The sequence below is a fragment of the Rhagoletis zephyria genome, unplaced genomic scaffold (genome assembly GCF_001687245.7).
Source record: "Rhagoletis zephyria isolate East Lansing unplaced genomic scaffold, Rhagoletis_zephyria_1.1 Rzeph_scaffold_02979, whole genome shotgun sequence".
In the NCBI taxonomy this organism is placed as follows: domain Eukaryota; kingdom Metazoa; phylum Arthropoda; class Insecta; order Diptera; family Tephritidae; genus Rhagoletis; species Rhagoletis zephyria.
This window is the reverse complement of record NW_016160063.1, coordinates 50,020-62,893: the sequence shown is the minus strand read 5'-3', so window position 1 is coordinate 62,893 and position 12,874 is coordinate 50,020. Positions and strand designations below refer to the sequence as shown.

General features: G+C 38.1%; 2 protein-coding genes across 2 annotated transcripts in view; one reads left to right on the top strand and one right to left on the bottom strand.

The window, feature by feature from the left end:
• Positions 1-6,647: 6,647 nt before the first annotated feature.
• LOC108368159 (uncharacterized) lies at positions 6,648-7,634 on the bottom strand. Its single transcript, XM_017622944.1, has one exon. It carries the CDS (start codon positions 7,632-7,634, stop codon positions 6,648-6,650), a length of 987 nt encoding a protein of 328 aa, XP_017478433.1.
• Positions 7,635-8,442: 808 nt separating this feature from the next.
• The window catches only part of LOC108368157 (peroxidase-like), a 7,321-nt gene continuing 2,889 nt past the window's right edge, over positions 8,443-12,874 (top strand). Inside the window, exon 1 of the mRNA XM_017622943.1 lies at positions 8,443-8,453. Coding sequence (XP_017478432.1) covers positions 8,443-8,453 — 11 coding nt within the window. The remainder of the gene's footprint in view (positions 8,454-12,874) is intronic.

The window sequence follows — 12,874 nt, the reverse complement described above, 5'->3', positions numbered from 1 at the left end:
GGCGCAATCTTGTGTTCATAATAAAACACACACACCCAAATATTTTCTCTACTTACTCAAAGTCTCGAAGAATCGATTTATACACACATACTAACCCTTCAACTCACTCATTATGTCGGAAGATAAGCAGGAAAAACCTCAAACCCTACACATCCAGCAAGGCATAAGAACAAGATCAAAATCCCAATAAACACCCCAAATTATCTCAGGCTCAAAAGTTGTACCACTCCCTCCTTATTAAAAATTATGCCCTTAATGATCTCAATTTCGCTCTCGCTTGGGACGAACTCAAATACCGCTACGAAAATCGTAGATTTGTCGTTGACAATCAAATTAAAACTCTTTTTTACCTGCAGCCCGCACATACAGAAAACGGTGAAAAGATTCAACAAATTCAAACGACAATTAATAACTGCCTCTCTACTCTAAAAGCAAATGGAGTTTCCACTGAAAGCTGGGACCCGGTGCTCATATATCTCTGCTCCTCAAAGCTGCTAAACGAAACCCTAGCGTTATGGGAGCAATCTCTAAACTCAAGAAAAGATTTACCCCTCTGGTCAAAAATGGACCAATTTCTTACAACTCGATACGAAGTTGTAGAATGACTTAGCACATACAGGCCAAATAAACCAAAACATCCTGAACCCACTTTCATCCCACGGGCAACATCAACAGCTCCTCAGTCGTTCAACTTCCGGAACAAAACTCAGTCGTTCCATACTGCACAAAAAAAAGCCAGTCTCATGCAAATTATGCAATTGTACTCACTCCATGATGAGTTGCGTAAAATTCAAAAAAACTATCTGTTCATGATCGGAATAAGTTCGTTAAAGAAAACAATTATTGTAAAAATTTTTTGGCGTACTCTCATTCAGAGAAAGATTGTAAAAGCAACTTCCCTCAGTGCACGAAACTCACAATATCTCAAATCTCTCAGAAAAGAGCACCTGTCGCGGAAAATTCCGGCCTGGCAGGACGACTATCGTCAATGAAAATTAAGGCGTACTCAAACTCAGGCAAGACCGTAACTACACCTCTTAGTAGCAGGTCCCCATTGCCACACTCTAACTCCGAAAAAAACTCCGAACTCAAATTCAGGCAAGACCAAAGCCACACCTCTCAGTAGCAGGTCCTCATTGCCCCCTTCAAACTCTAAAACCGCGAATTCAAACTCTGGCAAGATTACAGCTACACTTCTTAGTAGCAGGTCCCCATTGCCAGACTCCAACTCTAAAACGCGGAACTCAAACACAGGCAAGACCACAGCTACACCTCTAAGTAACAGGTCCTCATTGGCAAACTCCACCTCCACAAGATCAAATCTCTTATCTCAAATTGTCATATTCCCCATGGCAGACTCGTCTAGGGTTCATAGAACTCAAAACTCTCAACCAAAAAAAAACTTAATGGATGACAAACACAATCGACATTCGTCGCTAAAAGCAATAGGTGCAAATTTGACTCGCTATTAACAAGTGAATGATTTTGGCACATCCCGCAATCCCAAGAAACTGCTCGCACGTCTCTCCATGACGATAAGAGAACACGACGATGCTAACGCTTCGATTACTGTGGTTTCTTCACGACGACGGCAGAAATACCATCACGTTTTTCAAGTGCCGTTTCCGTCATCACCATCGACTTTTCCATTGCCTTCCTCAGCAGAAAGTTCGTTGAAGTCAGTAGAAACCGGAATTGCAAGGCCAGATGTACCGCAGTATCATAGTCTCATTTCGCCGTATTATGCTTTGAATCAAAAACCGCAATCGTGATAGACAGCAATAATTCCATTATCAAAAAGTGCTGTTCTACCGTTACGGTTATTGCCATACTCAAGCAAGCTTGCATAAAAGCTCAAGCTCAACCTACCCCTGAAGTCACCCCAAACTGCAAACCCAAGGACCAGATCATACTCACTACTAACCTCTGCTGGGTGGCGTGAAATACAAGCTCTGCGAACCCAGAAGCAAATAGAAATTACCCAGGAAACAAACTCACCTTCAACTGGTTACATGGTGACCAGTTACACTCCACCATATCTCGATGATGGGTCGCGCAATTTTTTAAATCCGTCTCTTATCCGCAATCTTCAACAGAAGCTAAGATTATACAAAATGCATCTCATGAGCTATCATCTCAAACATTATTTACTCATGAGCTACCAAAAGTGCATTGGCTAGTAAACACACAACACCGGAAGTGCACCCGTCTCAAAGCCCGGCGGAAACTCTTTTCTCACTCACTCCTTATATCTCTCTCATTTTTTCTCTCTACAACTCTCATGCTCAACACTAACAGCGTACTTCGACCATATATTAACAGGTCCCGCGGCGTTACAGAGACGAGCCCAAGCCGACACGAAGCCCCAACCGACTTGGAGTCAAGAAAGTCGTCCCGCTTTCCAACGGCGCATCCGTGGGTGGTTCAACCAATCGAACTGCAAGACCTCGTAGATGTCACGTTGCCGCAGGCCCGCCGGCATGTTGAGGACATGGATCCAAACATGATATTTTCTAATTAGAATACTCTTTAAAAATACCTTAATATATTTCTTAAAAATACTTGCCTTAAAATGTATATTAAAATTGAACTATGTATTTAGCTTCAAACACTTAAGCTTAGATAGTTACCAAAATGTATNACCTTAAAATGTATATTAAAATTGAGCTATGTATTTAGCTTCAAACACTTAAGCTTAGATAGTTACCAAAATGTATACTTACCCTGTATTCATAACCTACATGTATGTATGTGTGTACATATGTACATACATATGATTAGCAACCTAACCATATTAAAAGAAAAGATGTAAAATTAATCGCTCGCTACATCCCCACGAATAGGGACCTCTCTAATCGCTCTTTTATATTTATTGTAAATAAAATTATTCGAAATAATTAAAAACATTAAAACCAAAGATCTACTCTTTTATTTCAACGGAACGGTAATTTTCGAAGGCTAGATATGTAAGGTCAGAATTAAGAAGTAGTCTGTGCAAAAGGTCAGTATTGGTGAAAACACGAGAATTTTTTCTAGTGTTGAAACGTCGAAATTGCCTCACTAGCTTATTGCATGATTCGGCAGCTTCTTCGGAGAGCTCACCAATTGGCAAGATTGCGAAATCAATCACCTCGGACCCATGGATTAAAACCTTATGAACAGATGGTGGTAAATTATACCACGGATATGCCCCATCTAGGTTTTTCGCAACTTCAAATGCATAAATTTTAAATTTTTTAGTGTCTATTTTATAACCCCACGGGAGGTACTGCAGGATGTGGTAACACTTGTTAATAAGAGCCTTATCTATTCCAGTAATTTGTGCTGAAATAGCAGAGTTTCGGAAAATTTTTCGAGCGGTAACTGCTGCTTGTAGCTTGTGTCAGGGCTTCAAAAACTTTCTCTTTCCTTTCCTCTTGGTTATTGACGCTTTGATAGGAGAGCCATTTTTCCAATATAAACATTCGAGCGAAAGAACACTTATAACTCGATCCTAAAATAAATTAAAAAAATAATCAATAGTACCAATTAAAAAAAAGTGAAACCTTGAAAACCTTTTTGAAATTTAGGGTTGTCGTATAAGTTGGAAGGTTTTGATATTGAAACTAGAGATCTATGCAAACATTTTGGTACTAATATCATGCGAGCAATTTGTGGCAAAAAGTAATTAAAAGCTTTGATAAATCGAAAAAGGCAATTTTTTTTATACTTTCTGCCGCTTATTTAAAATTATATTTAAACTACTATTAAGACACTTTGAAGAAAAAAATCAAATACATACTTGGAATATTCTGCATATCTTCAGCTTTCAGCTCCATATCAAAAAAGTTCTGACAAGTAAATATTTTTGAGCAAAATCTTCTCCACGATTCATTTAAAAGAATGTGTAGTTTTAGAAATAATAAGCACTTATGGAAAGTCTTCACTTTCGACGGTNTTAAATATTTTTGAGCAAAATCTTCTCCACGATTCATTTAAAAGAATGTGTAGTTTTAGAAATAATAAGCACTTATGGAAAATCTTCACTTTCGACGGTTGAAACGGAGCTTTAGCGCTAAAAAATTCATTTTTTTTCTATTCCCAGTTAGAGTTTGTTAGTAATTAGACAAGATATGGTGTCAAAATGACACATCAATATTTTTTNCTAAAAAATTAATTTTTTTTCTATTCCCAGTTAGAGTTTGTTAGTAATTAGACAAGATATGGTGTCAAAATGACACATCAATATTTTTTTCTAATGACCTACTACGGTACCACTGTGCAGCGGTGGCATTTCTGGGTACCCTAGCACACTAACCATTTTGGATCGGCTCCTGTTTTCTTTAATAAGCCGCGCCGCGCGCCTACACTCGGTCTTTAATTCCACCAATGTCTTCCTCTTCATCGCAAATGTTAAATTCGCCAGGTATGGCTTCAAATTACCTCTTATGATACCTACAAGTTCTTTCTCTGGGATCTTCTTTCTTAATCTAAAGGTGAGGTTGTGCACTTCCCTATAGAAATCATCGAACGCTTCCTGCTGTTGCTGTTTACGTTCCATTATTTTCCTTATAATTTTAAGTTTTAAATTGGGTCAGCAGCTCGGTCTTCAGCTCAAAGTAGCAAAATAAAGGGTTGTCGGCATTGTCTTCGAGAATCTGGTAATACCACTTTGCCGCGTTGCCTGTTACTAAACAATGGAAGTGTGTAAAAAGTTGGTGGATTGAGATTTCATATTGGGCCCCCATCTTTTCTGTCCTAAATATGAAGCTTTCTACGGCTATTCCTTTTCCGGTTCCATCGAATTTTATATGCAATTTATCGAGATCCAACTTTTTCTACTTGGGTGGTTCTTGCGCTTCTCTCCCGTTTGTTCTTGCATCTTCTAGCACGACCGCGTCGTTGGACCTTCTGTTCGTGGTTTCCTCATTACGGCTCCTAGCTTCTGGTGTCGATTCAACGGAGGTCTGTTGCCTAGACCTTGGGCCGAAATTTCCATGTCTGCGACTCGGTTGCTAAAGCTCGACACGTCGGCTCGCATGTTGTGGACCTCGTCCATGCCCTGCGCCATCATGTCGTTTGAATGCACCATCATTCGGCTCAGATGTTCGACACTGGTCGCAGTTGAACTGGGTGGTCCACTACACGTAGCCTTCGCCTGCCCAGCATCCGAGCAGCCAGGCTGGTTACTTCCCCCCGGATTAGCACCTCCACTAGCGCCTGGCTGCTCTGAATCTGACATCTGGAACAATTCGTCTATTTTCCTCGAAAAGCTCAAACTGTTATTTGATTCGTTAATGGACACTTCCTCAGTCGTCGTTACTCTGGGTTAAAGATTTTTTTCTTTTCCTAACGTGCTGAATATTCTAGCAGTACACCTGTTAAAATTGTCGGTGGGAATGAAATCAACTGCCCGTGAGATCCCTGTGTCGATCTGATTTAAAAGTGACCCTAACACCTGGTTTTCCAGTGCCCTGCTGACACTCCTAGTGACTCGTCTGTTAGTATTATAAAGCCCTAATCCACCAGCAACAGGTTGTTCAGACTCACCCTCATCCATTCGCTCACACACACACGCAAAGAGGGAAATTTATCCACTAATGTGCTGGTTCACGAATCGCTAAGCAAATATCTAGGTTTTTTTTCTTTTCTTTTTATATGAAAGGGTTTAAACAAACGGACGAAGATTCTTATAATAAACTTTTCTTATCAGATGAAAATCTGGAAAAGTGTAGTATCATACACTGACAATTCAATTCACTCAGAAAATCCCCAAAAGTTAAATAGTAAATTCATTAAGAAATTTCAAAAATTAAAAACTGAAGGCCGAGTTGAAATAAAACAATTTGTTTTTGTTGTTTTTTATTCGTCTGTATTTCGACTTTAGTCTGAAATCATCATCAGGACTGCAGTAAATATCTCAATACTCGGGAACAATGACACAACATTGAACGACACTAGACTCTCATCATCATAAACATATGTATCCTTGATCTTGTTATTGAATTCGATTGCGTCTTTGACATTATATACGGAGGACATGGTTACATTTTTCAGGATTTTNCTGTTATTTGATTCGTTAATGGACACTTCCTCAGTCGTCGTTACTCTGGGTTAAAGATTTTTTTCTTTTCCTAACGTGCTGAATATTCTAGCAGTACACCTGTTAAAATTGTCGGTGGGAATGAAATCAACTGCCCGTGAGATCCCTGTGTCGATCTGATTTAAAAGTGACCCTAACACCTGGTTTTCCAGTGCCCTGCTGACACTCCTAGTGACTCGTCTGTTAGTATTATAAAGCCCTAATCCACCAGCAACAGGTTGTTCAGACTCACCCTCATCCATTCGCTCACACACACATGCAAAGAGGGAAATTTATCCACTAATGTGCTGGTTCACGAATCGCTAAGCAAATATCTAGGTTTTTTTTCTTTTCTTTTTATATGAAAGGGTTTAAACAAACGGACGAAGATTCTTATAATAAACTTTTCTTATCAGATGAAAATCTGGAAAAGTGTAGTATCATACACTGACAATTCAATTCACTCAGAAAATCCCCAAAAGTTAAATAGTAAATTCATTAAGAAATTTCAAAAATTAAAAACTGAAGGCCGAGTTGAAATAAAACAATTTGTTTTTGTTGTTTTTTATTCGTCTGTATTTCGACTTTAGTCTGAAATCATCATCAGGACTGCAGTAAATATCTCAATACTCGGGAACAATGACACAACATTGAACGACACTAGACTCTCATCATCATAAACATATGTATCCTTGATCTTGTTATTGAATTCGATTGCGTCTTTGACATTATATACGGAGGACATGGTTACATTTTTCAGGATTTTGACGACATATTTACATAAATTGTAAGACGGGGAATTGATGGACGAACAAATAGGTCTGAGTCGATTTCCTTCTTTGTGAATCTTTGGTAAGCCATAGATTCGTGGTGGATTGGCTGTTTTACACAAAAGCGCATTCTTTTCTTTTACCACAATGATTTTGTTACTGAACATTTTCTCAACTATTTCGTTGTTCTTGTCCTGTAGTCTATTAGTAGGATCAGGTTTCAATACTTTGTATGTGGAAATATCGTTGATTATAGTCTGTATTTTTTTGTCATATTCTGATTTAGCCATCAACACAGTTACATTGCCCTTATCGGAATTAAGGATCAAAAGCTCTTTATGATTTTCTAAAAACTTTTTTGCGGAACGTAGGGTATCACTTATAAATTTATCTCTAACTGAAGTTGTCGTCTTGTTGAGGTAGTCACGTAGCAGTGTTGTCAAGTTGTTTCTTTCCATCTGTTGTTTGTCTTTGTCTTTAATTGTTTGTATATAGTTCTCCCCGTCTGCGATGACTTTAAATAGTGGAAATTGTTTGTTGTCTATGGGTAAGGCATATTTTGGACCCAGAGAAAGAAGCCACTGAATATCGGTTGGATTTTGTATGCTAGTCGTGTTACGGATCCATTCTGGTATCACCCTAATGTTTAAAAGTAGTTGTTGTTTATGTCTTAAGTTTTCGTACTTAGCAAGTTGGGTAGTTTTTATACTTTGTTTCAATGTGTTAGTCAGCAGTTCCTCACTTTGGAAGAATGCATTACAGTCATGTGAGTTGAGGTTTTGTTTTATTCTTGTTTTTAACATATTTACCTCTCTTTCTTTTTGCCGCAGAAGTTCGTATTTAATTTTAATGAGGAGATTTAAAAGTTTGGCTTTTGTCTTGTCGATATAAGCAGTTACAGCGTTAGAAATTGTCGCCGACATTTGGTTGTTGTTGGTGTTGTCGCTGATGGTGTACAAGATGTTTTTGGTAGCGTTGTTGATAAAATTTGGAGTTACTCCATTTCTTCTGCACCTCTCCAGGAATTTCGTTGATTCCGATAGCTGTGTGATCCGTTTTATAGAATGTTGGTAGTTCTTGATGCACTTTCTGGCTTTGATGTTATATCCTCTTTTGATTTTTCTGTAGCCCATTGCTGTGTCTTGGTCGTCTTGGGGTGCCCTCCGTTTTAACATTGTTTATTTATATTTGGCCGTTAATTGAAGATTCTGTTGATTTTTTTGAGCTCAAGGCCGGGTTGAAATAAAACAATCTGTNCCCATTGCTGTGTCTTGGTCGTCTTGGGGTGCCCTCCGTTTTAACATGGTTTATTTATATTTGGCCGTTAATTGAAGATTCTGTTGATTTTTTTGAGCTCAAGGCCGGGTTGAAATAAAACAATCTGTTTTTTGTTGTTTTTAATTCCTCTATATTTCGACTTCAGTCTGAAATCATCATCAGGACTGCAATAAATATCTTAATTACAAAAATTGCATAAAAGACTATCAACATACTATATACATATAAACACAACTTACACATTCGGCTGCGCCTGGTAGACTAATGTGCGCAAAACACAAAAGATTTAACAAACCAAACAACGAGACGAAATGGACATAAAAATATAAACAAATGAAGGAACAGTAAGTGTAAACGAAAAATCATACAAACAGCATTGCATTGGACGGCACACAGTACGACATAAATATGTATGCAAATCATCCAGCATTGTAATGTTATCATAGACGAAGTTCGGACACGGAACGAATAATAGACACGAATATTAGGCTTATTTGTTGTGCCTTAAAAAGGCGAAGAGAAAGTAGAAGAACCGTCCTTTCAGGCCGGAGTCAGCCCTCCCCATCTACTTAACTGCGAAGTAGCTATGGACTTCACCTCGACTCCATACCTTCGTGAAGCCCCCATAGCCCGACTTCTGTCCGTCTGGTCTAGTGTCCTGTCATATCCAAGTTAGTTTCCCATTGTCTTTCCCTGTATCCACTTCCCCTCTTATGGCACTAGTGTAACAAACATACCAAGCTGAAAAAAGAGACTCAGCCGCTCATTATCCCCAAATAACTTAACACGAAATGTTCACTGCATGCTTCTTAATGCACAATATTTATTTAACAATCGTTTTTACACCTTATAATCTACCTATTCCACTAAGCGATCATAAATGCAATAAAAAAAGGCTATTTCAAGAAAAAGTATCTTAATTTACTAGTAATATAATAATAAACAAGTAATTTTTAGCAAAAAAAACCGACTTCAACTCCCATATNTAAAGGCTATTTCAAGAAAAAGTATCTTAATTTACTAGTAATATAATAATAAACTAGTAATTTTTAGCAAAAAAAAACCGACTTCAACTCCCATATAAAAAAAATATATATATATATATATCTCATGATCCACTGATCGGTTCTCAACCAGATTAATATGGGACCACCTCGAAATCGGTTACGTGGTACAAAGTTATGCGGTAACATACATAAAAAAAAAAAAAAAAAAATATTCCGACGAACTGATAACTTCTTCCTTTTTTGGAAGTCAGGTCGAAAATATAAACCAAGTGAATTCAAAAGTATTATTAAGGATGCTATCTTAATGGTATTGCCTCTGCTGTGCTTAATCTACCAAAACAACCCAAGTATGTACTCAGAAGCATATATTGGCGTGCAGTACATAAAAGTATGTATAAATGTCTATATTTACGTATATGATGGAATAAAAATAATAAGCAAAAATCGGAACTACAACTCACCACACTCTCCTCTGATGAAGGCGCCAGCATCCGTAGGAAAGGTCGCTGAAAAATTGTTGTCAAAAACGAGTTTGTCAACTCACCATACATGCATACATATCATATTCCAGTTCACAGCCTCAATGAAATGAGAACATTGCCTGCTTTGCATTTGGATAGCTGCTGATAATTCGAAATATATATCCGCGGAATTAAGAGTTTTTTTTCCTCTCAAGAATTCGGCAAACGCATCTTATATAATAAACTGGAGGGCGAGAGGTAAAATCGCCGGAATTGAATTACTCAAAAAAACTCCATGTCCCCGACTCAGCGTGGTAAGCCAACAAAATCGATACAAAAAACAAACCTAACCTCAAAATGTAGTTGTCACTAACGTCTACTTTTTATGCGAAAGCATATAAAAAAAAAAAAAACAAAATAGTAACTCTACCAAACTTGTAAATACATACATATGAAAAAAAATTCAAGGTATTAAAGAAATCCATGTACTTAATATTACTACAAACTCGTTAAATTTCATGCAAAAATAGTAAAGAAAAATGCCTAAATAAACTAAAACAAAGCAAATTCCAAATAAAAGCAAAATTACAGACAAACTCAGAAGCAAGCAAAAGAAAATTCTCTCCCGGTAGAAGAAACTTTAGACTATATATAACAAATGTTTATTTATTTATTTATTCGTCTATGAAACGGTGGTTTCATACAGACTAGTTACAAAATTAATATATGCAGGACACTAAAACTATTGATTAAACTAGATACAAGAATCAAAAGAAAGAATACAAAAGATTAATAAATTAATTTCTTGGGTAAGAGAAATCAAGTGAGATAGAATTCGATTTCAAATTAAACTCATTTAAGGTACGTACCAAGGGGGCGTTTCGCGCGTATTCAGTTAAGTGGATTTCACAATAGAACTGCAAAAAGTGACGCAAGACTCGCTGAGGGATGTTGAAATTTATGCGACCTAAGAGAAAAGGACAATCAACACTACCATTAATAATATTAAAATCAAAAGTCAGGGAGATACAGAACGCCTCGTTTCCAATGACTTAAGGTTAGGCGAAAGCAAACGACTACTGTACGGTGGCATAGGATACGAAAAGTTTAAGGACCGCAATGCGAACTTAAGAAACACCTTTTGGACACGTTCTAATCTATTTATGAAAGTTTTGTGGAATGGCCTCCAAATAAATGTAGCATATTCCAAAATGGGACGAACAAAAGATGAGTGTAGTAATTTAATAGTATAGGGATCAGAGAATTGTACACAGTTCCGCCTCACGAAACCAAAAACAGAGAAGGATTTAGAAATCACAATATTAAAATGCCTAGTAAAAGAAAAATTTGAAGTAAAAATGACGCCAAGATCTTTGGCCTCGGCGACAGATTCTAGCAAAGACTCCGCGATTGTATAACTCGTTGATAAAGCACTATGAATTTTTGCAAAAGTTACTTTAAAGCACTTTTTAATATTTAAAGAAAGGCGTGATTTTATGCACCAAAGATTAAGATTATTAATATCGGCGTGAAGTAAAGTAGCATCCCTTTCATTTCTTATCACCGAAAAACCAAAAGTAGCAAAATAAAACAAGTAAGAAAGTCTAAGTTCGGGCGGAGCCGAACATTAAATACCCGGCGCAGGTACCGCTACATGGTAAGCCGCTGTGTATAAATTTTTAATAAATTAGCGTCCTTAAATTTCGAAATATTGAAGTTTCAAGCATTTCTGAAATTTGCCGTTATATGAAAAGTGGTCGTAATTTGAATCTGATTCCAATAATTTTCAACGTTTTGCTTCCATGGGGCAAGCACAATAATCATACCGAGTTTGGTACAAATTGGTAGAACGGTTACCGAGATACATATATGTGATCATAAGTGGGCGGTGCCACACCCATTTTCCAAAATTTGATCATAAACGTATTTCTTGAAAGAATTGTTGCAAGCATCAATTTTGAGTAAATTAGCTTTAATATTTATTGATTTATCGAAGATTTCGTATTTCTCCAAATTACCGTTATATGGGAGGTAGGCGTGGTTATTGTCCGATTTTAAATTTGGTATGCTGTAGCAAGGCTAACAACTGTGCCAAGTTTGGAAGAAATTTGTGCAGCGGTTACCAAGATATACACATGTATCCATAAGTGGGCGTGGCTACGCCCATTTTCCAAAAATGTATAATATTCTTATTTTTCGTCTAAAANAAGTGCGTTCGGGTATAAAAACCAAAGAAAAGCAAACGAGAGCCCGCGAGCGCAGCGCGATCTATGCCAAAAGCATTTGGAAGCTCTCGTTTGGTGTTTTCCAACGGTCCTCAGTTGCGGGTCACTATGTATATCTGCGTGAGTGTATCTCCCTTCCCGTCTCTCTTATGTATGTCGCCTTCCTTGTATTTCCCCTTTGTACATATGTGCGTTCTTGACTCCTCTCTCTTTACTTATTGCATCGTCTTTTTGTAAAAAAATGTACAACAGTATTATGTACTCCGGTCGTTGACCTAGTTTTCGCTTCCGTACATAGCTGCTGGCGATTCGCGTTCCCGCTCGGGAAATGCTTACGTCTTCGTGGTAGTAGATCATCTGTCAAAATTTGTCCTTTTTAAGACTGTGCGGCACGCCACAGCGCAGGAGGTGACGAAATATCTGGAAAGGGATATATTCCACGTTTTCGGTGTTCCGGAAGTCATTCACTCTGACAACGGCCGACAATTTACGTCCGAATACTTTGCAAAGTTTTTACAAGAGTATGGTGTTAAACATGTCAAGACCTCGCCTTACGTTTCGCAGGCCAATGCATCGGTGCGGGTGAACCGATCCCTGCTTACCATAATTCGAACGTATTTGACTGGGGGAGATCATCGTAATTGTACGTCTCTGAAGCGGCTTTCGCGCTGCGTAGCGCAATTCACGAAGCGATTGATATGGAACCATATAAAGCCGTATTTGGGCAGACGATGATCCAATATGGGAATGCGTACGATATACTCCGAAGAGTAGGCTCACTGGGTGAAACCCAAGCAGAGATTTTATCTATGCCAGATCGACTTGCGTTAATAAGGGACAAGCTGATAAAGGGACTAGGCGAGCCGCATAGGAAGGGACAGCGAGCGTACAACACCAGATCTCGTCCAATTGAACATCGAGAGTGACAGATTGTGTATCGGAGGAACTTTAAATTGAGCAATGCTGTCGACGGATACAACGCGAAGCTGGCAGTCAAGTACCTGAAATCCGTTGTTCTCGCTAGGAAGGGAAATTGCTTATATGGGATAGGTGACCTGGGCGGGGGGGGGGG